We start from the raw sequence: 24,474 nt of genomic DNA, 5'->3' as shown, positions 1-24,474 counted from the left end.
CACTCCACCACACTCCTTACACTTTGAATCCATCAGCCACAAAGCACCATAGCATTTTTCCAGATAAATTTTACATCAATCCAATGCACTCTATACTTTCTGGAAGACCCTACCCAGTGATACGACGGAATAAAAAAGGCCACAACCCATTGGCTGTATGAACAGTAAAGTAGTTGGAAGTCATGGTATCCCCAAAGTGTTGCAACTTGAATGAGAGCATGCAAGGGGGCAAGCAAGGTTATTTATAGATATTTACACCATAACCTAAGGGGAAAAAAAAGGAGGTTGGAGGCAGAAATAAGTGGCTTCACAGCCTTTCAGAGTAAACTTATAAAGAAAGAAGAAACTCACCCTGAAGGATGGCATCCTGGGCATCGCTGCACGCAGTCCAAATCCAAAGCCGGAGCCAAAACCCTCGCCAATGGAGAAGCCGGATTCCCGAGAGCCATCGAAGAGTGACGACAGTGAAGAGACGGCAGGCTGGCTGCTCGTGGCTTCCTGGGGAGCCACCTCTGATGTCTTGGACTGCACGAAGGATAGCATTATGACCCAGCACGTAAGTACTGGAGCAAGCAATAGCAGAACAAGTACTGTTTACACTGCACAAAATTTGTAGTGCAAGCTAAGTGTGCTGATTGGGGAATGCCACTTGTCATCCTTTTTCTGTTGACCCCTCCAAGGGTTTAATGCAAGGGTCTCAAACTCATTTGAGTGTGGGGGCCAGATCACTCGCCCCCGAAAGGGCGAGGGCCAACAGAGAGATGCCCCCCCCCCTCTGAGTTGGCCCTCGTCATTTGGGGTCAATGTTTTGCTATTTTGGGACAAAAATATAAACAAACAATCAGCCGTGTTGTTTCATGCTGGAAACGTTGACTGTCCCAGGAACACCCCAGAGGTTTTCCGGAGAAAGAACCTTGTGTTTTCTGCTTTTTGTAAGCTCACCGTTTCGCCATCTTCAGCTTTTATTCGCAACGACTGCTTTGGGCCCACTCCTGTTGTAATAAGAAGGTTTAAAACACGAGCATACTAGCAGTTTTTACTATATCGAGAACAAGCACACCATCCTTGACCCGTCGCACAATTCACTAAACTCAACATCGTAAAAAAAAATCTTCATATGGCAGTTTTTTTTTTTTTTTTTTTTAGAGAAAAAATACTTGCATTTTAAATGTTTTTTTGTCAGCCAGAAGCCCAAGTTCATAGCTTCATCTTCTGCAGTTGCTCCTGCTAAGCAACAGTTCGTACAGCCGAGGTGTCTCCCTGAGCAAAAAGCTGTGCCAGCTCTTTGCTCAGGGAGGCCTAGTAGTGGTAGTGCCGTTCCAGTTGATTTACATAGAAAAGGTAGAGAAGCAAATATTTAGACAAAGTAGTACTCTGTCCAAACGAAAACGGAATAGTACAAAATGTGTGAACATGTTATATGAGCAGAGATCTGTTTCGAATGAAAATGAATCGACAATATAAAACTATTATTAATGGCGCTCGAGGCATGGGAATTGATGCTCGAATCCGCAGAAGGCTTGCGGGCTGCATCCCAGAGAGTCGCAGCCGCATGTGGCCCGTGGGCCGCGTGTTTGAGATCTCTGGTTTAATGCATTATCCTATGATCATCATTTAGTTCATCATTTCTCTCCTTTAGTACCATTCGGGAAGGAAGGAAGCTATGATCAGAAAATCGTAGGGTCGCCACGACGTGAAGAGTGCTTTTAACCTAGAAAGAGAAAGACGAGGCCATACAGAAACTGTCGTTACGTGGCTAATGGTACTAGATGATGTTACTTTGTTTCAGCTTCGGTCCGAGCGCGGCCGATGTTATGAGCCGAAGGGCCAATCAAACAGCGCAAAAAGCACAGCGTCATGGCGTGCTATCTGCGTTTGATAGGACTAGCCGGCGGTGGAGCGCGCACAGAGAAATTGCGAATACCGGTTAGTCCTATCAACTGCAGAGAACACGCCATGACGTTGTGCCTCTTTCGCTGTTTGATTGGCCCTTCGGCTCATAACATCGGCCGCGCTCGGACCGAAGCTGAAACGAAGTATAGTGTTACTTTCCATGAAGAAAATCTAGTTAACAAAAGGTACTTTGTAGGTGACATTCATTTCAACATCCTATATGTTTATATTCACATTTAAGAATATTATTTTCTGAAATATGACTACACCAGGTAAAATAGCTGATGCACAAAGTGCCCAAGGGACAACAACCTTTTTAAAGGCACACAATAGGTTCTTGACTTCCCTTTTTATGTTTCCAACGTTATCTACTGTAAAGTTCCGAGAGAACGCCCAGCCATGAGAGATCGGCCATCCCATTTTTCTGGCTAAATATCTGTAACATAAGAATTCCGAAACATTGCCCACTCCCCATTCCCATCGGACGTCACGTGATGTCAGACAAAAATCGCATTAACTGCGCAATTTGCTGTACTGGCCCTTCTGACAAGCGAAATGATAGCGGATTCCCGCGTTCTTGTTTGCAATCTGCACGCGCAATATCGGCTCCCTTAACACGTGAGTAGTTCCTGTGTGTATGTTTCACCGTGAAATGTGTATCTGCTGCGTCTGCATTTTGCAGTATCCATTCCCATGACAAAGTTTGTAGAGGATTTCCGCAGTTTTGTTCGCGATCTCTGCGCACAATCTCAATTCCACGCAAGTTGGCCCCGCATGTACATAGCATCGTGAAATATGATTCTGGAGCGTTTGCAATCTGCAGTATTTGTTTCCGTAACATATAAGTTTGCAGCATGCAGCAGACTCCCGCGTTTTTGTATGCAATCTGCGCGCGATTTCGCTTCTCGTGACAGGCAAGTTTGTAACGGGTTCCCACGTGTTTATTGCACCATAAAACTTGAATCTGCTGCGTCTGCGATTTGCAGTATTCTTTCCCGTGAGATGGCAGTTCTTGGCAGGTTTCCGCGGGTCCTTCGCACCATGAAACGCGAATCTGCTGCGTCCGCAAGCTGCGGTATCCTTCCCTATGACACAGGAGTTTGTAGCGAATTCCCGCGTGTTTATTGGGTCATGGAACATGATTTTACGGTGTCCGTGGTCTGCGTGATCAGTTCCTGCGCCGTATGGTTTGTAGCTGGTGCCAGGGTGTTTATCATAGCCCAACCCATGTTTTTCACCATTTATATCTTCATTTTGGGTGGGTGTTCCTTTGGAACTTTACAGTATATACATTGCACAGTCTATAAAACCAAAGTATGTGTATGCATATGTGTGCCAGCTCATCATAAAAAATGCAAGTCAAGGTTTATTACCGAGTAATGTGAAATAGGAGCAAGAGTCAGAGAAGGAAATTGCCACTAATGCTTTCATTCTCTTGTAATGTACCTTTCATCTATTTTAAGCCATTAACAACTAAATACTTTTTCAGCTGCAAGAGGAGGGCAGTGTTGCCTAATTGATGTAAGGCCATCGGGTGCCATCCCAGTGGTTTGTTGCTTTGCTTCTTAACACAGGTCTCAGCACAAAAAAGAAAAATTAAATGAATTTCTGGTCATTAATCATGCAAAAATAAGATGCACATGATGCGATTTCTAAATTTCGCAAAGCATGTAAATCGAAGTTAAAGTCATAAAAACAGAGTCAAAAGTCTCATCACAAGATACATAATCTGTCCTCTCTGATCCAAGTTATTCGTGCCTTTCGAAAAGTATCATGCCTAGTATCTATCAAACTGTGAACGTTAGGCAAAAATGACCGCATCTCCACGTGGTGAATGATGTTGATTGGGGCGAAGCTCTGGTGGTGCTTGTCTGCATAGACGCTGAGCCGCAGCATGCCGAGCCTTTCGTTCGTTTTCATCCATGTCAGAAACAGAATGTGTGGTATGGAATGTGGTTATTATACGCCTTTGAGCATTTGACCGCAGCGCCCTCTCGTCTAGAAACGTTTAGCCAATGCAAGCAAAGTTTAACGCGATTATATACGCATTTCACCGCAGCGCCCTCTCCTGTATAGACGTTGAGCGGCTACATGCAACGTTTCATCCATGACATCCCCAGCTCTTGAGTTACCACCACATCTCAGAGCCCCCTCCTCGTCCCGCAGTCGTGGCCGAGTGGTTAAAAGACACATGCAAAGGAAAAAAACATTTTTTTTAAATGGCTTAGATGGAAAAAGGACGCCATAAAACGATTTTACAACGAAGAAAAAAAAATTTTAGAGCTACATTTACGGCGCAAAACGAATTTGTAGTTGGCGCCCGCGGGCACCGCGGAAAAGTGGTCCGTATTTATCACGTGACTGGTCTTTATTTATCACGTGGTGCTTGCGTTCTTTCGGAAGCTTCCTATGGCCTCTAAAAGTAACTTATTCATCTTTGTTTGAAGTATAACAAAAAACTAAGATGAATAAGTAACTTTTAGAACCCAAAGGAAACTCCTGAAAAAACGCAAGCAGACGTGATAGACCTGCGCGCCGGTCAGACGACGGCGGCGGCGCCCCGAAGCAGACGAACTTGTGCGGCGGCGGCGACGGCGGCGTGGAGAAACGCGTTGAAGCGGCGTTTGCACAACGCTCAGCGTGCGGCGGTGACGCAGCGCGGCGGCGCGCGGGCCTATTACGTGACCAGCGGTGGCTCCCGCGAGCGCCAACTGCAAATTAGTATAGCGCCGTAAATATAGCTGTAAAAATTTTTTTTCTTCGTTGTAAAATTGTTTTATGGCATCCTTTTTCCATCTAAGCTGTCTAAAAAAAATGTTTTTTTCCTTTGCATGTGTCCTTTAAGGCGATGGACTAGAAATCCATTGGGGTCTCCCCGCACAGGTTCAAATCCTGTCGATCGTGCAAGCATTTTTTTTTTTTCTTTGCCTTACACGAGCACATGCTCACGTCCTCGTGAGCACGTGAGCACGTGAGCACAAGCACGAGCACCAGCAAGATTGATGAGAGCACGGACGCCCGACAGACAAGGCTAGACCCTAAGGAGCTTCGCCCCAAAACATCTGTCCGGTCAGAAAACAATAAGAACTTCCAACATCGCCCTAAATATCGGCGATCTAACAGTTCAAGGGCTTCTTGGTCTCTTCTTTAACAGTGACTACGGCTATGGCCATAGAGAAGCAGTCATTTTTGTCTTCTTTTTCTGCGACGGTGTCTTTCTCTTTGAGGACAATATGGCAAAGTCAGTTGTTGTGGACGGACGGTGAGGTCATCTCCAATAAAAACTGGGGATAATTATAACTGATGCTGGCTACAACTGCCAAATATTGTTTGTACTCCCACGTAAAAACAGGAATCAGCTGATCTCAAGTTCCTTTATCATCAAACAGCACAATCTATCGCATTAGTTTGCCTTAACCAGCACATGTACCATTAACATTATTCATATCCATATATCTATTAAAAAAAGCACTGGATGAAAGAAAAGTAAACAAAATTTCTAGACACTTCTTAACCGAAGCCACACCACAACGAAACCGAAGTAAAACGGAGCAACTTCACAAGGATTGCCCCAACCAGCATGCTGGGGTTGCCAACCTGGTCTAAAGCTTCCAGAACTTCCAACTCTAAACTTGCGTCTATCGCACACACTTCCAGATTTAACAATCAACACTCACAACCCTCAAAAAGACAAACCAAACCGCAACCGACGGTCCTCACCTTGGAGGCCGCCGACACCTGCTCGTCCCACCAGGCCTCGAAGCGCTTGAAGGCGTAGTTCTCCACCATGCGCTTGCAGATGTCCCGCTTGACAATCTCCCGCAGCTCCGCCACCAGGGCGCCCAACACCGCACGCACTGTGGCCGCGTTGGGGTCGCTGCTCCACGTCCCAGGTGGCGGCGCCCCGCCGCTCGCCTGGGGGCTGCCCCACGGGGACGCGCTCGCCCTCCCCGCTAGCGCAGACCCGTACCACCGGTACGGCGAGGGCGGCGGCACCCTGCCGTACTCGCGCACCGCTCCGTAGTGGGACGGAGGTGTGCTGGTGCCCGGAGGGTAGTACGGGGACGGCGGCGGGTAGTGGTGGGGGGCGCGGGCCGGGGAGAGGTGCACAGGGTGCGTGCTCCCCGACGAGCCGTACTGGTGCAGCGGAGGGGGAGGGTAGTTGGGGTTGTACGAGTGGAGCATCGGAGGGGGAGGAGGGGGCGGAGGTGGTGCGCCGGCCGCCGTGGAACTCGCGTATGCGTACGAGGCCGCCGTCGGAGACACGTGCGGGACGTGCTGAGAGTGTGAGTGCGGAGAAAGCGCACCGGCGGTGCCCCCAACGCCGGAGCCCATGCCGGGCTTCCAGATGCCCATCTGGGCCATCATCTGCACCTCCTGGCTCGGGTACATGGGGTGCGCGCCGGACGGGTAGTGCGACGTGCTGGCGGCATAGAGCGCCGCGGTAGCGGCAGACAGCGGGGAGGGGTACCCCGCCGCCGACGCAACGACGGGTGCCGCCTCGTGGCCAACGTAGGCATTGAGCGGGGGCCCGGGCGGCGGCGCGTTCACTTCCAGCTTCTCGTCTCCACTGCTTAACGACGAGAGCGACATGCGGTCGTCGTCGTCGTCATCCACTGCCGCTTCCTTCTCGGTGCTGCCATCGAGGTCGCCGACATCGCCCGGGCCATTGAGGTTGCTTTTGTTAAGGTTGAGATTGCTGAGGATCTTCAGCTGGCTCTCCTGGTGGACAATACTCATCCGGTCGTCTTCCTCGCCGGACGGCGGCTCGGGTAGTTCATCGTGGACAGGCGTTGAGTCTCGCGTGCTCGCTGTCGACTGGTTCGTGGCCTCGTCGTTGACGGCGAGCGGCTCCGAGTCCGACAGCGCGGCCGCCCCGCCGACCTTCGTCTCCCTCGTCACTCGCGCCCAGTGGTGGTACTCCTGGTACGAGAGGAAGGGCGACGGAGGCGTTGACAGCACCTCGAATGATGCGTCCTCCTCTTCGTCCTCGGGAGGCGGCGGAGGCGGCTCGTCCTTCTCCGGCAGGGGAGGCAGCGGGGAAGAGTCCGGCGGGAGCGGAGGCATCGACGCGACGTCGGAGAACGATGCCCCTTCGGGCAGTGGCGGCGCCGCCTTGGAGACGGGCGACTCCTGCTGCTGCGGTGTGCCGTCGAAGGGGGGGCTCCCAAACACCGGGACGCCTCCGGCCACGTCCAAGAAGCTCCCCCTACCTTCCGTCTGCTTGAGCAGGAGCTCGATGCGGCTGTCCAGGCTCTCCCGCGCGGGGCTCAGCTTCTGGGGGATTGCGTCGCTCGCCGCGTGCGGGTCCCATTGCGCCGCACCCCGCCACTGGTGCATCCCGTCGGCCGTCGGAGGCCACGAGCCCGCGTGGTTCACGTCCCAAGCTGACGCAGGGTGGTGCCCCGTTGCCGCGGCGTACTGGGACGACGCGCAGTATGAGTAGCCGCTGTCGTAGCTGAGCGGGGTCGACGCGTTGGAGCGGTAGGACGCGGCGGAGGCCGACCCGTAGTCCGAGTGGTTGGAGTAACCCGAGTAGTCCGACTGCTGGGGTGCGGCGGTCGAGGAGCACGGCGTGGAGGCAGAGGAACCGGAGGGGGGCAGCGCCCTGGGGGGCAGTTGCGTGGAGGGAGCGCCGATGGGGGGCAGGGGGGGCTGGGGGAGGGGAGGCGGAGGGGGCTCGGGTGCAAATGCCAGGGGCTCCGGGAACTTGGGCCGCTCGGAGCAGAGCTCTTCGTACAGCCGCTGGCACTCCCGACCTGGGCAGGAAGCGTGGGCCCTGATCACGCGCAGGTCTGGACATTTCACCTACGAATGTAGACTGACGAGCGTGCTGGTTGAGTTGAGGAACACCGAAAGAATATATGAAAGGAATTGTATGTCGTCCCTCGTCCCACCCGTGTCTTCTTTCAGTGTTCCTAAGCTACTAATGTTGGGAAACGATTGACATCTTGGGAATACGGATTAAACAAATTAAACTTTGCTCATTTAGCTTTTCTTTCTTGGCAGCCAAATCATACTTTAATATAGAGTTCATGAACACTATAATAAAAAAGATACCCATGCTGCGCGTAAGTTTTTTTGCTGTCCAACTTAATCCTACACCCGATACTTGGGTTTTTACTGGCAGAGAAATGCCAGCACTTGCACATTCATCTTGTCCCGATGCGACGCCGCACGCTACATCTTTTGTTGCAGTCAACTCCCAGCTAACCCAGAGGTGGCGACGACAAAGGGACGAGAAAAGAGTGTCTCTAACCGCGCCCCACGGGTGCAGCGACGGCCTTTCGTCTCACCGAAAGGATCGAAGAAGACGTTGAGGATGTTGCCCATGACGGAGGAGAGATGCATCTTGTCGACGCAGAAGCGGGCCGCCTGGGTGGTGGAGAAGACCACCCGTGCCAGGCCCAGGTGCTTGCGGGTGCGGCCGTGGTAGTACACCACCGACTCGTCCACCTGGCCAAACTTCTTCACCAGGTCGTCCAGGAAGCCCTTGCCAATGTTGTCGTTGAGGTTGGTCAGTGTCACCTCCAGCGGGGGCGGGATCCCCACATAGTGCTCGTCGATCTGGACGAAGAGAAAAGTCCGATTTAAAATTGAAAACTCTCTTTCCGCACTTTGTCTTCACACGAGCACCATGCGAATCCTGGGTTCAATCCCCACCCCCGCTCGTTTCGGTCCGGATGAGTGTCATACCGGCGTGCAGTTGTGTATCACCCAAGGCTAGCAGCTGTAATACACTCGCTAAGTCTCTCATCCATGGCTGAGACGCTGGATGCTCATTGGGACTGCAAGCATTCCGTTGTCTAAAGAAACGCGCAACATGATTACTCCCCTGGCCGACGAGGCCAATCAAGTGGCACCAAAAGTTCATGTCACGGCAGCGTCCTTCCGTACGAGCTCGTCTACCGGCTCATTCAATCAAGTGCAGAAAGCACACCATGACTTTTCGCTTTTAGTTCTCGTGTGTGCGCTCGCATGTCTTCTAACCTTTGACTGGGCTTGCACTTACGGCAAGACGAAGTGTAGACAGGCTGATGAAACTCTCTGAGGAGACTAATCCCCCCCCTAATTATCAAGATTAAAGTGTATCTGAAAATTAGTGCTTTCAGGCTTCTACCACCAACCCTGCATGATATGGGAGGTACAAACCAAGAGCATAGATAAGGCAGAAAAACATTGCATGTTCTATATAACTGGTGTCTCAATTTGCGATTGGGATAGCTTTAAAAGTGCAGCTCTTTTTCTTTTCAAAATAATATGATACTTCAAACTGAAAGTGAAAACTACCATGCTTGTTTTTACACTCTGCCAAAGAGCAACTATACAGGATAGAGTGCCCGTAAAATACAAGTTTTTCGTTTTTTTTTTTTTAAAGCACATACCTCACACTGACATGACAAAAATGTTACCCGGTGTTGCCTCAACAGTAGATGATCTGTTTACACACCGTTAAAGAGCAGACTACAAATTTTAACAATTGTTGTCGGTATCCCGACAACATTTTGAAGTAGCACTTTATAGTTATGATCTTATTTTCTTCTTCATAAAGCCACATCAGTCATTTACCTTCGGTCACACTCAACCTTTAAAGGGAAGCTGGACAGGTCCTTGAAAAAAACGAGTTAGAGGTGAATTCTGGAATATTTTTATCCCGTGAATCTAAATATCACTTTTGTCTTCCCCAAAGATGAAACTGAACACGAGAAAACACGAAAAACATCCGACCAGTCGTTAAGTCATAAAAGGATCTTTCGGCCACTAAGCGCGTGTCGCTCGTGTGGGCAGCACGTGCAACTGGAAGCTTGTCAGGTATATTCTCCCGCACTGACACCAGCTGCAACGTCTTTTTTTGACCTCTTTAAAAACAGCAAGATTATGCTTGCATAGCTTTGATAGGCGCTGAAGATGTGTGAGAGCAGCGATTCCGAAAACTCCTTTTATGACGTAACGATCCGGGAAGGAGGGGCTTCGGCGGTACTTTAAAAATTAATTTCTGCAGCCTCCGTGCACCAAATTCAAAAATGATCTCGATATTCGTGATCCTGGAGACCAAATGAAGACAATTTAGGTGTTTTTAGTCAAATACAGAACCGCTTCGGCTTCCCTTTAAGTGCACACACGCACTCGAGGCTCGTGCGACACCAGAGCATCACCGAGGATGGAAGGTTCACTTTGGAAGCAGGGCGATTACCCGCACGTCATTTTAAAGCTCCTAATGACCACTACGTACGACGCCGTGCCCCACTTAACGAGAACTCTCCTCACAAGTAAAGGTAACCGTTGGCTTTTCTTCCTTCTCACCTTGAACTTGGGCACAGGCAGGTCGGCAATTTCAGTCCGTGCCCAGAGAAATGCAAGGCGGGACCTGGGATCACGGACTTGGACGGGAGGGTAAAGATTTTCTTGCTGGAAAACGAAAGAGAAGAATGTGCCAAATCACGCAATGCATCGAATACACTCGAGCGAGCTGTCAACGCACTTCGAACGCAGTGACGACCAACGACCGATTGTCGACCGTACCACGAGGCCAAGCCGATAGGTAATTATTGATCGGTTACGACGGATTATTTCGCCGATGTCCGAGAGCAGTCGTGGTTATGCAAACGCTTCAGAAAGAGGCTGGTATAGCCACGGACAGGACAAGAATGGCAGAGAGAAGTTTCGGTTGTCCAGCCTCCAGTGTGAGCTTCCTACCTTCGATGACGCTTGGGCATCTCACGAGACGCAGGGTGTTCGAAACAGACGCCCTGCCATTCTCACCTTGTCAGTGACTATGGTCAGAGTATGCGCCTTTCCGACGTCAAGCGCTCCGACTAGACCCAAGTGTTTTTACTTTACATCCAAGCTTGCAGTTTCAGCATGATCATCTCGGAGAAAACACCCTACAACGAAGCGAGGTTCACCAAATGAGAACGAGACGGCCAAAGACGGCATATTGAGCAGCACATAGAAATCGTGTGTTAAATATGAGTGCAACCATCTTCACACCTTGGCAATTAAGGTATGCACATTGCCACACACGTCGTGTCACCCGTGTCCTCTTACGCATTTCCTCACGCACTGTTCCGAGGACGTTCGCCCCACAGCTGTCGACGTGAAACCCGACAAATCTCTGCGCCTGCTAAAACGCGATTACTAAACGGAGGCCCGCGGCTGAAACGATGCTAAGAGAACCAGTTTCCCAGCATCTCAGCGCAAACAAAACAGCTCGCCACTGTCCGGATGCAAACTCTGACCACAAAAAGCGCAGCCGCGCAACACCTGGACACACGGTGAACACATCGGACTCCGCGTTGCCAAGTCGAATGGCAGGCACTCTTATCGCAACACGGTGACAGTCCGCCGCGTACGCCGGTGCCGTGCTAACCGGCTCAGTCGAGCCGCTTCAGACCTTTGGCTCACTGCAACGGCGCAGAGTGCCGCGTACCGTTGGTCACCCAAACGCGTTCGTCTCCGGTCAAAGACGTCGGGGCGTCTACCCAGTGCTTGGAAACACAACGTTCGCAGCTACAGAGTGCGAATGCTGCCATCGACTCCAAAACGTGAACGGTGCAGTTGAGCACGGCTGACAACAGCTCGACCGCGAGCGCGCTCGCCGTCCTGAAAAGCAGGGTGCTCGACCGGGGCATCGGGTTCGTACCCCTGGAACGACTCCATCGTATCTGTAGACCTTGACGGCTCCTTTTTTCATCGCTGGGTCCACCAGCAGCTTGTAATTCCTTTTCTTCTTCTCCCCATGGCTGGCGTCGTGATGAACGGGTCGAACGCCATTCATTGCTGCAAAAAGCGAAGAAAAAGGGTTGTTTTGAGTATGACGCAAACGAGAGTCCAATACGACGCACACGCAAGAGTTCATTCTGCAGGTGTCGATTTAACGGGCAAGATTTCTCCCCAACTGCGAGATCGGCATTGTGTTGTTTTGACGAACGTATGATGGGGGTGAGATTCTACCTGAAAGCTTTCGTCGCCCTCGGCATGCACGTAAAGCTGCGCCGCGATCTCGCTGGATGCGACAATCACGATGCCCTACCCATTACACAGCTTGGTCACTCTTGACGCGAATGCGCTGAGAATCTCACATTAATTACGCAAAGATGTTTACTGCCCAACTGCTCTACACTACACTTCTGTTCGCCCCAGACTCCATCACAGTGGCATTATCAAACAGTTCTGGCTTCTTTCCGGTAGCCAGGGTTTCGTATTCGTTTCTGTTTAGTTTTCAGTTATGTAATGCACTTTATCGAAAATTATAAACCATACTTGTTTTATTTTAAAACAGTACACAATCGTTGGCATTCAGGAGGAAAGGGAACACCGCTACAACTTACGTATTCGAATGCGGCACTACTGCTCGAATCTGGGAACTGGACAATGCCAGGCATCCAACGTAGTAGCGTAGGGGAAGTCGGAATCTAAAAAGGACACGTCGGGAAAAAGATTTGTATTCTGCGAAACTTGCTATTCTTCTTGATAGTTTTATAACAGACCAAAGCAGTCAGTAAGACAATTACTTCATTTCTTTTTACCTAAGTGCGCGTCGGTGGGGGTCGCCTGGGCCAGAGCGAGGGCAAGAACGGCAGAGCGCTCGTGGCATCAAATCCCGCTTCATTCTATCGTCGTTTACTGTAATAAAAGTTTTAGGTATGAATAGGGTTAGAGTCGGAGCCGCTCGAAGCGCGGAGTTTCTTGAAAGGAGAAATTTGGCCAAAGTGACTTCTGAGAAGTGAGCTAGTTCCCTACTGGTGGCACGGTGCGCAGTAGGCGAGACACTACCATTGTGGGATATCCGTAGTACGACGGACGCTATCTGAAGCCGTGAGTTTAAAGAACAGCTGGTGGACCACTTTCGAACAGAATCCCGAGCAAACATGTTCCCGTGGATACTTCTTCCAATGATGTCACTTCTTTTCTTTGGACGCCGACCGGTCGACCTTTCTCGGTGAGAGCACCGGTGTCGAGGTTAAGGTTACTGCGTGCAGGCGCTGGCTGGCTGGCTGGCGTGCTGGTTCTCCGGTCACGTGTCGTCACATGGTCGAGTATGGCTTGATGTAGCTGAGTTACATATCAACGTCTGTGCATATCAAAGCAATCAATCTGACAAGATGCTTGCAACCTACCACTGCTTAAACACCGGTGGCAGTCGGTTCATCGAACGACGTTTCATCGACACGCGATGTTTCATCGACAGCTCAGATTAGCGTTTTTTCTGTAATAAGCTGCAGGAGATTGTCGCCGCGAAGCGGCGTGTACGGTTCGGTCAGGTTGGTTAACAATTTAACATTTTGGTAATGAGCCGCTCTAGACTGGCGCAGGCGGGGGTGGGGTTAACGCGCGCCCGTGATGCACGCGTGACGAAATGTTCCGGCCTACAGCGTGCGATTCGCGTAACGAGTGTCGACAAAGCATGTGTCCATGAAAAGTTCACGAAACGAGTTTCGATGAAATGATAGGGACCCTCGTTGCACCTCGGCAGTCTGAAGAGATGAATGAATGGAATATCTCAGAACATGATGAAAAACGTCTACGAAAGGATAATTAGGATAGGGCCAGCTTGAACTTGGGAGACGAAATAACGTGAAAAACAAAGATATCAGAAAGAGATAGAGATACTGCTGGTAGACCAACACTGTCTACCAAAGATTGGACGTGAAAAACAAAGGACGAGTCGAATGTACATACTTGCTTGCCGATGGCAAGCAAGTACGGCAATGACCTTGCAGATATTCGTGATTCCTTCGTGATGATTAACGTGATCAATGAAATGTGAGCGGCTGGTGAACGGGTGAAATATGAAAAGTACGAGCAGTACGAGTACAAGGTACGCGACAGATGGCGCAACGTGTGAGACGTGTTTATGTTTTTTCATTCGAAGATAACAAGGCACCTCAATTAAGAAGAACATGTATTCATTTTTATTTTATAAAACGAAATACACTCTAACTTAGCGTTCGAACGGCACTTTTTATCAGGTATATTCCATCACACTTTCATTGTTGTTGTTTTGTTTTTCGTTACTTCAGTAACATATAGCAGCTTAGCAGACGATCACGCGCAACGGGTAACGACACTCGAATTCAAATAACGACGACTTCTCGCGCAAACCGTTTTCAACTGCACGGATTTAAAGGCTCTGGGAATGAGTTTTAGAGGAAGGCATCTTGACAGGATCGGCCTCCCCGGTTACTCTCACCGACGTCGCAACAGCAGACAGCCGACGGAAGCCAGCGACGACGGACAACGCCGCCGAACCGCCGACGCGCGCTGGCGCTCCGAGATGGCCAGCTGTTTCGAAGCTCTCCGGCCTCTCATTCCTCCACCGGCTCAATTCCACCGACGTCGCGGAGGCCGCAGCGCCCTACTCAGGGCTGCCACCGAGCACCTCCTATACCTCGAAGGCGTGCTATCCGATCTCCTTAAAGACGGAAACCACAGTAGCGACAGCAGTCGACTGCCACGAACGATCGAAGAGTTTCGTGACGAGTTTCTCAACTCCACAAACCTGCTACCGCCGGCGCGTCGACGAAGGAGATGCCGAAGACGCAGCGAGCGCTCGGAAGAGGTGGTCCTCTCCTTAGAAGACCTCGTACCCGAAGATCCCCCAACGACGTTTACTGGCGTCAGGGGACCGAACGTCATCGTACGCGCCGCCAACGTCGCCCGAGCTCCACTGGGCGACATCACCAACGCTCCGAGAGGCTCCCGCCGTTGCGGGGATGTTGGTTCGTCGGACAGATTTGGAGGAGCGAGCTCCACTTCGTCCCGTCGCGTGGATAATTTGGACAGTTTTTACGAAGACGGGGTTGTGCTGTCGCTGCCTCCTTGGAACGTCGCCCCTCAGGTCGTGCCCGGCAGTTTTGGAGACGACGATTATTCTTCGTCGGAATACGAGCTGCTGGAAGCGCTTCAGGTCGTTCCGTCGGCTGACGCCGAATCGGCCGTGATTATTCAGGATCCCATGCTGGGGACAGCGCAGTCGCCGGGCTCTGACAGTCCCAAGAAATCGCCACCGCTGTACGATGCCCAGTTACCCGAACAGTGGATCCTCGGTTCGGAGGTGGACTGGATCGTCGATCAGAGAATATCCCAGTCGAGCCAAGAATTTTGAAATCCGGTCATCGACGCGAATTCATCTACTAATCAAATAGTTTTTTTGTTTTTTTTTGCGTATTTATATGTACAGCACCTTTTTGGGTGAGCCATATCATTCGTGCCGTTAAACCGGTAGTTCAAATATGACGAGGCATTGCATCGCCAACTTGGTCCGTTTCTTGATAGGCAGTTTGCGTCGATGAGTGACAAGTGATCAAAAGAGATGGTCCATTTTCTTTAAAAAAACAAAAGAAAACAGCCGTTAAGAAACTTTTTTTTTTCTTTAGCATTGTTTAGCTGAAAGCTTGGCATGTTTCTTGTGATATGTGTATGTTTGTTGCTGCAGGCAGAAGAAAATGGTCTCGAAGCACTCTACTAGTTGATTGCCGCAGCTCGTAGGATGTAATTTTCATTATAATTTAGTTTAGAAAGGTCAATATTTTAATAGAGCTCTCTGTCTTAATTGAATTTGGTCAAAACATACTTTGGACTTGATTAAACATTACTGCTTAACCTTTGGTGCATTTTCAGTCAAGAAAGTATCCTCAAGTTAAAGCAAACAGATTTCAGTAGGAAGAATTGCAAATATTACTGATCAATGTCGTGGAATATTTTGAAGTGCCCAAAAAAAAGGTTTTAAGAAAAGGGGAGGGTCAGATGACGAGAGCAGCCAAGGTATAGTGTGAAGAGGGACTATGTTTTTCCTGTCTATGGTATGTTGCTAAAGTGTGCACTACATTCCTAGCAAATAATGACATCCCAATAAAAGGTGTTCCAGATACTGTGTCCACGGCAGTCACCACCAGGTTCTATTATTGTTTTCAATTCATATTCACGTTACTTAGAACATATTTCTTTGTAAGAAGTCAGGAGCTTTCCCATGACATTAAATTCCTGTCAAAACTTTGTGCTCACACACAATGAGTTTTTTCCATAATCATGTGTAAACTCGATGACCGTTCTACTGAAATGTTTAAAAATTGGCCTTACCAATCTTATTCAACCTTCACGTGTGCATATAAAAAAAAAAACAAAAAAACTTGCAGATAGAGTTGAGGGAAGTTGAACGTGATGACGACAGAGGACAAAGTTAGAAAACAGGCGTTTGCAAGGGGACAGCGCACAGTATGTTTGAAACGTACTGTGTGCTGCCCCGATATTAGACCACTCGTGTCGTAACAAAACTTCCTATTAATAAATAAATAAAAAATACAAATGACGTCGGAAACGAACAGGTATTCACAAGTCCGGCAAAGCCTCAACGATACCGTCGGGGCCAATCTCGAAACTCACAACAACGTGGCCAAAACTGGGTGCCTTGAAGAATGTTGCCTCGCGGACGTGCCCTTTAAAACCGAACGTCACTCGGTAGGAGCAGTCTTGCCCAAAGGTCTGCCCCAACGCGGGCGCTGGCTTCAGCGTCCCAGACCCAGCACTCGTGGGTTTCATGGACAGATGATTGGTGAGCAGCACAGCGACGTCCAGTTTCGTAGCGACGTCGACGAGTTTCCGAGTCAGGCACCCGACGATCTTTCTCCTCAACGGCAGATCGTCCACCCCATGGCGCAGATGAAAGTCGAAGCCGTCGACGATCACGAGAGTGATCGGGTGGTCGTCATTCGCGGCGAGTGATTGTTGGGGTAAAAGCAGTAAAAAGCTTAGAAGGGCCGATAGTTCTTCCCAAGAAGAGCACGGCCTGAAGCAGAAGTTCGGCGTTGCGCACACGCCGGCTTCTCGACGTCGCGAACGCTGTTTGCTCGCGATGCCGTCGAAGATCTGTTCGAAACGCGTCCTGGTGAATCCTCCTTTGCAATCGATGTAAACGGTCGAGTTGCCCGTGAAATGATTGGACGCCGCCACTTGGAGGCAGAATTGGGTCTTTCCGCTGCCCGGAAAGCCGGTGACCTCCGTTATCTTGCGACGAGCTATGCCGCCGTCCAGTGCAGCGTCGATGCTGGGAATCCAGGTCGGAATAGGCTCCAGAGTTCGGCTGTGTTGGAGCAGTTCCGACGCGGTTTTGAAGGCGAACGTCGGGAGGGCACGCCGCCGTGCCATCACCATGTCGGCTTCCGCCCGGAAAGACGGGCCGGCGGCCCCGACGTCGTTGTCGTCGTGAATGCCGTGCTCTCGAAGCTTCGCGCGGACCCGGCTTGGTAGGAGCAGGGAGCAGAAGTCGTTTTTAGACATCGTAGTGCCATTGACGCTGTCGTGGGGGCCGCAAATATTGCATGCTTGAAATGTTTTTCACATCCATACCGCTGATCCTGCCATCACAACAAATGTCCGACATTCGTGCCACAGTGTGGTTGGTGCAGTTCGTCTGTTCGTTGTATTACGAAGTAGAGTAAATGTAAAGTAACGTCAAAAATAATTTTGTTGTTTTTTATAAATGAAACGTTTAAAGTTGGTTTAATTGTTGCTAAAAAACTGATATAATATATTTACGCTAATAGCAAACTGTGAACACCCCAAAAAAGACGTTATTGACCTGACTAAAGTTAACGTTTCCGGTTTCGTTTCGTAACTTCCGTCGTCTGTTATCCCCGCCTTCAGAGCTCGAAGGCAAACTGGCAGCCACTGTGCTGACACATTTAGCTCCGCAGCCATTATCTATCTTCTAATATCGCCGCCGCAACTTGGCCTTAGATAAAGAGGCACGCACAATCGGGGCACAGAGAGATTAAATCGCTAGGCGTTCGGAGGCACTCGCATTCAACTCTCCTATTTTGCTCTCTTCGTTACAATTCTCTCAGCATGGAATCGGTAAGTCGGCATATTTCGGCTAGTAGAAACTTAATTTCCAAGATGGGCGTTCCTATTTAACGCGACACTTGCTTCGGTCTTGTTTTAGGAAAAACTGTGGGGAGGCCGATTCACCGGAGACACAAGCGAGGTGATGGCGAAATTCAACAACTCGATTGAATTTGATCAAAGGCTGTGGAAAGAAGACATCGAGGTATTACTGTATTATCGGTATTTGTTTTAACCCGTATAACAGGGACCCTAAAGATGTAGGGTGTCTCATTCGTAAAAGTAAACAAAATTAGTCGTGCGTAAAAGAACTATCATGACGTTACGAAGCTGAACAATTTCGTAAAAAGCAGCCGAGTCTACATGACGGGATATATATCCTGGAACAATAAATAAAACGCAAAAAAAGTTATTGTGTTCGAACCAATGACAAAGACCCTGTTTGCACTCATACAGGGTGGCTCAAATAGCGGCCAGGCTCTTTAAATCGACCGCGAAAATCGGTTTCTTAACCTATCGCGCTACGATTTTGTGCAGCGTTTCCCCAGGTGGTGCATTGTTTCCATAAAATTTGCAAAGAGCGCACTTACCTGAGGCAAAGTACAAGAAGGGAAAGGCTTAAGCACTATGGAAGCGCAGCAAAGGCATCGGTCTTCAAAAAACAATTTTTTTTTTTGCCTATTTATTTTTTTTTCTGGAGGAGGGATTTTTTTTTTAAATTTTACAGTGAAAAACGGATTTGTGAAATACACCTTCGACGAAAAGTTCAGATTGATTCGTGCAGGCGTTGATTTGTACGGCCCATTTTAGATCGAGCCAAGTGACTTCAGACGCCCTATGTGTGTTGATGCCACGTGATCGATATTATATAAGACTTACATAGTATTCGAAACAAATGAAGATGATCACTTCTTAAACACTGCATTTTATGCATTATATGAAGGGTTCTCTATTTATGGATTTTATTTCTTGTTCGCGAATTCGGGGACATTTTTTTTGGGGGGGGTTTACTTTTTTTTTTCTTGACAGATTCGGTGTTCTTGTGTAAATTGCTTATAACTTAACCAATTTACATAAAAAACATCGAACCGATAAAAAAAATAACCCCCCCCCCCCACCCAAAAAAAAAAAAAAAGGTCAACGATATATTTTTCTGAAAATCTTAACGGGGCCCTGCAATCATATTTAAGTGTCTACCTTTTTTGCGGTTTCCACGTCTCTTGGGGTTGGGGCAAGCCAGCGGGCACGGAGAGAGTAACTAAATATCAGTGCGTCATATTTTAACCGGACGACGCGGAAACCTCCTCCACCGACGAGGGCAACCCGCGGTACCGAAAGCGCGCAAAATGTGACGCCTTTGGTCCTGGGCTTGCCACTGGTCAAAGCCGCTAAGAGCTTTTTTTTAGTCGAGATACAAAATATAAGTGTCGCGAACCGTTTCAATTATGTATAAAAGTAGTTTTTGTTCACTATTTTAGATCAGAAAAGAAACAAATGCAGTTTAGAAAGTACGGAAACGAGAAATGACCCGTCGACATACCCGCCACCAAGCGGCGGAAAAAAACGGCGCATACTAGAAAAGGCTAGTGGGATGAGGCTACGACAAACGAGGAGCGTAGAAAGGTCCCGGATGTACGCGGCGGCGCTGTGGTCGTATACCGGCTCAAAAAATCGACCGGTTCCGAGCGTTCCGAAGGCCTTCGGCGCGGGCCCTGTTGGCGATTCGGCCATTTGGCGGTGCGTCAGCGCGAAGTGGCTCCCGTTCTGAACTGATCTTTACCCCGTGTTTGCTGTCGTTTGTGGCCAATGAAATGTTATGCCGAATTAGTGTTTAGTCGCGCTGCAAATGCAATACGAGCTGCCCTGGCCGCCCGCTTCATACAGCCTACCTTGCAGCCTATCCAACACGTGCTTTAGTGGCGCCCTCTCGAGCCGTCGACACGGAGTGCGGCAGCCGTGTGCGCTCGATGAGCTCACTACTCCTCCTCTAGTTCAAGGCCACTCAAGCCAGGACCTACGACGTCATGAAGGAGGTTATTTTTTGCTTGTTTTTGTAATTCTAATTTGCCTATAACTTTTAAAATAAAGCGAAATTTGAGAAAAGAAAAGTTGGATTAAGTTACTACGTTCAGTACGCTCAGGTTCAGTGCAAATTAAAAACCAGTCAAAAAGTCATTGCAGGGCCCCTTTAACATCTCGAAAGCATACAGATAGCACGGTAAACATGTATAATCGTTATTACATTTCGTATAACACCCCTAAAGCCTTTTCAAAATCGGCCAAATTACTGAGAGAAATAAATAATCACGTCGGGAAGCCTATTCCATAGGTCGATTGACTGCACACTTCAGCCTGTTTTCAGCCTATTTTTTTTTTTCATGTTTGCTTTAATATATATCTTTCCCTCTCCCCTCTGCAAACGTAAACAGTGAAGAGTTAAAAAAAAAAAAGCGACCATTTCCACCAGTTGTAGCCACCGGTTTTTATAACGACGATTTGTACGAAGTTCGGCTTGCCGATGCCGTATACAAGCCAGACGCATTTTTTTTAGTAATATTACCAGTTTTGTTTGGAACTTGAGTAGGGTTGTTACGAAGGTTTGAATATCAGTTGGTGGTGCAGTTGAAGAACACACAGTAAATCTCACAAATTATAGAGTAAAAATAATTGAATTCAAACGATTCCATTCAGACACAACCCTCATGAAAAATTTGTATTTAAATATATTGTTATTACTTCGATAGCCTGCCGTGGTTCTTGTGACTCTAGATGAGTGCTGACTGAGATAGTAGTTGGTTTTATTTTTTATGAGGGTTTGGTCATTGATAATTTGAAACAAAATTCAAGTCTCGCAATCTTAGCCCTTTTGTCAAGTGATGAGAGATCGGCTAATTTACATAATTGTAATGAAGAGTCTGTGCAGCGAATTTGATTAAAAATTAATCTTGTCGTCAGACTTTCTATTTTAGCGACATGCGTGTTCTATAACAGCACTTTGTTTAGTTCAAACTGGTCATTTTGTGTTCTCATTTCGGAGTACACCTTCTAGAGAAGAAGGCCGTAGCGCTCTTCTCGTGACGTCGCAAAGGAAGGCCATCGGGGGCGCGCGTTGAAGCGAAGGCAACGTGCGTGGATCGACCGTCGTAACGCGCTTTTAGTCACATACGCGTGTCTTATAAGCTAAAATGAAAGCTGCACATAGCAACGGGTCTAGAAAACATTTTATTACAGGGGCAAAATATTACACCCCTAAATATTCGGTACAAAATGGCACGAGGTATGCGTATAAGACATCTAAAGAAAAATGTGATTGTTTTAACTCGAAAACATTGAGTCCCGCAATTATTGCTGAAGGAATACATCTTCTGTACAGAAATACTTCGACAAAATGGCGAGACACGCAGTGATTGGACACAGCAAAACAGATCGCAGTTAAAAATCAGGTAGACGTAGCCAACGCGGACACGGCTAGACAGCTAGGTGTCACTTACGATCATGTAAGCGATGTTATGGCGTGCAGTCACTGAATTCTTGCATCATATTACGGCCACATGGCAAAAGTAATGCAATTTCGATCGAATGACATTATGGGGTCGACAATCAGCTTCACTCAAGACCGCGAGCTGATTAAATCCCATATCACTGAATAAAAATATTTTAACTTTTCCGTGTGGCAGAGGTACTACACTTACTACTTAGTCAACTAATTTACTTCTCCCTGTGGGCTCGAGCTGCCTTAGAACAAAATATAACTTATTTTGTATATCATAATACTATTACCTTAATACAGTGACATGGGCGTATCAACCCGGGGGGGGGGGGGGGGGCAAAAGGGCCGCTTGCCCCCCCCCCCCTGTTCTCAGAGTGAGGGGGGGGGGGGGGGGGCAAGGCATGTGTTTTGCCCCCCCCCCCCCCCCAGCCCTTGAATCAGCCGCCACTGGGCAGGGCAAACACTGGCCGGCGGCGCCCAAGGGATACCAAGGGCACCGCCCCCCCCCCCCCCCCCCCCCGCCCCTGGGGAGAGGAGGGGGTCTGGTTTGCCCCCCCACTCAAAAAAAAGTTGGTACGCCACTGTACAGTGAAGATTCTAGTATAAACGCGGTAAATGCAATAAAATAACATTAGTCTAAATAACCACAACCACAAACAACGCACTTTCTATAATCACACAAACTTGCTTTTCACCTTCCAGTGAAAACTACATTACCACGCATATTTACAAATGTCGACGCAACTGCACACGGATAACGACAAAGAACCAAATTGCATCCTATCACGCGATTTAAAAAAGAAAAAAAAAAACGGTTGTAGCACTTTACTTGCGTCCTAGATGATCAAGAAAGCCCGTAAATAAGTTGTTTCTCACCTGTCGATCGTATCCATACGTCCCACAATATCCGTGACGAAAACATTTGAATACGGACTCCAGAAGTATATCTCTGTCCAAGGAGAGGTCTACGATCTATCGATAATTGACCAGAGTCATCGTTGGCTAGTCGTCACACATGTCACTCAAACCGTAGCAGAACTTGTTTCACGAATCCACGTAAATGCCGTAATATCAAGCTAACAAAAAAAAAAAAAAAAAACAAACACCCGAGACTGCGGTGGTGACAAAAAAACGACGGGAAACAAGTCTCAAAAGTATCACACACGTGAGCAGCGGCGACGAAAGGTTTAACGTTGTCCACCCCTCTCTTGCTCGTGCGCTCCCTGCGGTGATAACTGGATTTTTTTTTTTTTTTTCAATTCCCTTTTCTTCTTAAAGTCTCAGCGTTCCTTTTTAGACAGTCAGCAGCTAACACACAACGTAAATTTACCATAATCAGAGCCCGTGTGAGGGAAGAAAATGTCGCGATCGGCCGGTTTATTCGGAAAGTCCGGGCTGCTGTGGGACTGCATGCATTCCCGCGGTTACGGGGATACTCATTAATACAAATTTGGTACTTTCAACCGTGGTAATGCGCTGTACGTTACGTTTATATTATATATATATATCAGTGTGTCGAACCGAAAAAAATACGGGTTCGGTTACGGTTCAGGTTCAGGTAAATATATTTTGTTCCGGTTCAGTTCCGGTTCGATTAATTCGATCCGCGAACCGGTTCGGGGCGCTGAACCGGTTCGGGAACCGGTTCGAAAATTATATATGACAAATTGCAACATCAAAATAAATTACAAATAAAACATCTGAAATCAGCACATACGAAACGGGATACATCGTAGTGTAAGGCTCAGGGATTTCTACCAGGAATGGTTTCTTTATGTGCACTCAAAGGTTACCTCACCGACGTTTACGCATTCGGACTTCATCTAATTGGGTCCAACGCAGTAGCTGTAAAATCCGCGACCTCCTTACAAACCCACTTACAAGTAGAACTTGCTAACTATCCCGCCACCTCGGCGTGTAAGCAATTGAAGGAACAGTGGGGAGAAAATACAGCTTTCTTTATTTGAACTAGCCTTCGGTAACTCAAATTAGACCCTTAAAGAAGTTTTCATTAAACTAGATACGGAATATGAAAAAGACTTCACCGAACGCAACGCCAGAAGGACGTAATAGGATAAATATTAAAATAGAAGAGTTCGCTGTCTCACAAATATGTTAGCTTCTAAGTGCCTAAACGAAACCGGATGCATTATTAGAGAGTTTTAGTAGATCGTTCCCATGACTCCGATAACGATACCCAATACTCCGCCACCGCCTCCATTGTGCATGCATAGTGTCGTTATCGGGGCTATCGGAGGTATCGGAACGATCTACTAAAACTCTCTATTATCAAAATCCACAGCCTTTTCTTTTCTCATTCCGATGGAAGCAAGCTTCAAGAACTCGCGCGTTCTAGAAACGTGTTATGAAATGAGCACACAGCAGCATTTAGGATTTACGAGATTGTAGAAAAATAAAATCCCGTGACGCGATTTTTTTTATTTTTTTTTGCACAGCCTTTTAATTTTCTTTTTTCTGTGCAAGCCGCGACCAGCGCAATACTGGTTCATATGTAAAGATTCATGGATGCAGCGTTTGTCAAGATTCATGGATGCAGCGCTTATATAAAGACTGAGTGGAGAAGAAAAATATGTAAGCGAGGTGTGTGTCAGTTGACGGCACTTAAAAAACAAATGGCATTGATAGCACATTCATTGTCAACAGCGCGTGGCCGAACCGTTTTGACATGAGCCGGTAACCGTTATTTTTTTTCCGGTTCAGTTCCGGTTCGGGTTCAGTTCCGGAAAAAATACCGGTTCGGTTCCGGTTTTTGGTTTGGTTCGGTTCCGGTTCGACACCCTGATATATATATATATATATATATATATATATATATATATATATATATATATATAATAAATAAAACAAGACTGCGCTTTGAAAACGTATATTAATGTCGGATAAACGCGCACGAACACCACCGCGCCGCTTGACAAGAAACATTTTTTTTCACGTCGATAGCATTTTTTCTTGCCTAGTTGCGCCATGGCCTTCCTTCCTTCGACATTGTGACGTAACCACTCGGAGCGCAATGGCCTTTTTCTCTAGGGGGTGTAGAATGGTCTCTCCGCTCTTCCCATAAAAAGAGCGGATAGAGAAAAATGCCCTTCCCCTCTCCCTCCGCGCGTCGTCTGCTCCGCCGAGTAGGCTGTACCTAACATCCAGATGGCGTGCATACTCGGTGTAAAATTGCGCCACTTTGGAAATGCCAAGCGCAAATGCGAGAATTTCGATGTGCAAGGTATCGT

The 24,474-nt window shown here is 48.1% G+C and overlaps 4 protein-coding genes across 5 annotated transcripts in view; 2 read left to right on the top strand and 2 right to left on the bottom strand.

Annotated features, from left to right (window-relative positions):
* Window positions 1-11,673, bottom strand: part of LOC8033989 (histone-lysine N-methyltransferase SETD1B) — a 42,805-nt gene extending 31,132 nt beyond the window's left edge. Inside the window, exons 1-5 of the mRNA XM_029967233.4 lie at window positions 11,537-11,673; window positions 10,198-10,302; window positions 8,190-8,460; window positions 5,614-7,652; window positions 352-525 (exon numbers count right to left, since the gene is read on the bottom strand). Of these exons, the coding sequence (XP_029823093.3) occupies window positions 352-525; window positions 5,614-7,652; window positions 8,190-8,460; window positions 10,198-10,302; window positions 11,537-11,671 (2,724 nt within the window). The 5' untranslated portion in view covers window positions 11,672-11,673. The remainder of the gene's footprint in view (window positions 1-351; window positions 526-5,613; window positions 7,653-8,189; window positions 8,461-10,197; window positions 10,303-11,536) is intronic.
* A 1,257-nt stretch (window positions 11,674-12,930) lies between these two features.
* LOC8033985 lies at window positions 12,931-15,048 on the top strand. Its single transcript, XM_040500501.2, has one exon. It carries the CDS (start codon window positions 14,033-14,035, stop codon window positions 14,999-15,001), a length of 969 nt encoding a protein of 322 aa, XP_040356435.1. The 5' UTR covers window positions 12,931-14,032; the 3' UTR covers window positions 15,002-15,048.
* Window positions 15,049-16,156: 1,108 nt separating this feature from the next.
* On the bottom strand, window positions 16,157-17,172 carry LOC8033986 (DNA repair protein RAD51 homolog 3). The gene has a single exon (XM_002407265.5). It carries the CDS (start codon window positions 17,170-17,172, stop codon window positions 16,225-16,227), a length of 948 nt encoding a protein of 315 aa, XP_002407309.3. The 3' UTR covers window positions 16,157-16,224.
* Window positions 17,173-17,533: 361 nt separating this feature from the next.
* Window positions 17,534-24,474, top strand: part of LOC8033987 (argininosuccinate lyase) — a 43,801-nt gene continuing 36,860 nt past the window's right edge. The window contains exons 1-2 of one of the 2 annotated variants that reach the window (XM_029967211.2): window positions 17,534-17,748; window positions 17,837-17,941. In XM_029967211.2, coding sequence (XP_029823071.2) covers window positions 17,740-17,748; window positions 17,837-17,941 — 114 coding nt within the window. In that variant the 5' untranslated portion in view covers window positions 17,534-17,739. The remainder of the gene's footprint in view (window positions 17,749-17,836; window positions 17,942-24,474) is intronic. The other variant, XM_029967212.2, reaches the window with a different exon arrangement.

This window comes from Ixodes scapularis, unplaced genomic scaffold, assembly GCF_016920785.2.
Source record: "Ixodes scapularis isolate PalLabHiFi unplaced genomic scaffold, ASM1692078v2 PGA_scaffold1__304_contigs__length_218370807, whole genome shotgun sequence".
Taxonomy (NCBI): domain Eukaryota; kingdom Metazoa; phylum Arthropoda; class Arachnida; order Ixodida; family Ixodidae; genus Ixodes; species Ixodes scapularis.
Note: the sequence above shows the minus strand (reverse complement) of the source record. Positions and strands in the feature narration are given on the sequence as shown.